The sequence below is a fragment of the Neomonachus schauinslandi genome, unplaced genomic scaffold (genome assembly GCF_002201575.2).
Source record: "Neomonachus schauinslandi unplaced genomic scaffold, ASM220157v2 HiC_scaffold_483, whole genome shotgun sequence".
Taxonomy (NCBI): domain Eukaryota; kingdom Metazoa; phylum Chordata; class Mammalia; order Carnivora; family Phocidae; genus Neomonachus; species Neomonachus schauinslandi.
In genome coordinates this window covers 1-968 of record NW_025409174.1, presented here as the reverse complement: position 1 = coordinate 968, position 968 = coordinate 1, and the positions used below count along the sequence as shown (strand labels likewise).

Sequence of the window (968 nt, the reverse complement as noted above, 5' to 3'; positions counted from 1 at the left end):
AGGAAGCCCTCTTTTCTGAGAATATGCCCTTAAGAGAAGTCATTGTTCACTTCATGAAACAGTTGCCAGCAAGGACCCCAACAGAAGAGAACATGGGGACACCCTCCTGGACTCCCCAAGAAACTTCCCTGGAAACAGGACAAGGTGAGTGGGGTAAGCCAAGGTACTAGAGGGATGTTGTGTGTGGACTCCTTCTTGGGTACAACTTCACTGAGTCACTTTATCCCCACACAGGAGATAAAGATAAAAAAAATGGAGACAACATTTATCACATGAATGACAGTATTACTAGTCAAGGCAATGAAATACCTTCCCTGCTCATTATCCAGGAAGAGGACTGTCCTAGGCTTGAAGAGGACAGTGTTTCTTTGAAGAATCTGCTCAGCTCTGGAAGAGCAGGTGTAGGCACATCCAGGTCCAAGGAAGGGTCCCTGAAGGGACCCTCATATCAAGATGTCCTTATAGAGGGGGGACCAGGGTTTCTCTCTCAGTCAATCCAGGTCACCCCTGAGCCTGTTCCTACCCACCAGAGAACTGAGGGGAGCTCCACATGTGGGGGACACCAAGGAAGATGCCATGAAGCCCACAACTCATACAGATGTGAAAAGTGTCCCAAGATCTTTAGGTATTTCTCTCAGCTAAAAGCCCATCAGAGAAGACACGATAACGAGAGGACATTTACTTGTGCTGAGTGTAACAAAGGCTTCTTCCAAGCATCAGACCTACACGTGCATCAGAAGATTCATGCAGAAGAGAAGCCTTTCACGTGCAGCACGTGTGAAAAATCCTTCAGCCACAAAACCAACCTTCTGGCACATGAGAGAATCCACACAGGAGAGAAGCCCTATGAATGTTCCCTCTGCCATAGAAGGTACCGCCAGTCGTCCACCTACCACCGCCACCTGAGAACTCACCAGAAAATTGCCTTCAGAGGTATTCCCTCCACACCAGAAGCTTCCTTGGGTGCA

The 968-nt window shown here is 48.3% G+C and overlaps 1 protein-coding gene across 1 annotated transcript; it reads left to right on the top strand.

Annotated features, from left to right (window-relative positions):
• Nucleotides 1–8: 8 nt before the first annotated feature.
• On the top strand, nt 9–953 carry LOC123323728 (zinc finger and SCAN domain-containing protein 4-like; the record flags this gene model as incomplete). The annotated part of the gene is made up of 2 exons (XM_044912201.1): nt 9–144; nt 235–953. Coding segments are annotated over 2 exons (855 nt in total), but the record flags the coding sequence as incomplete, so codon positions are not given.
• Nucleotides 954–968: the final 15 nt, after the last annotated feature.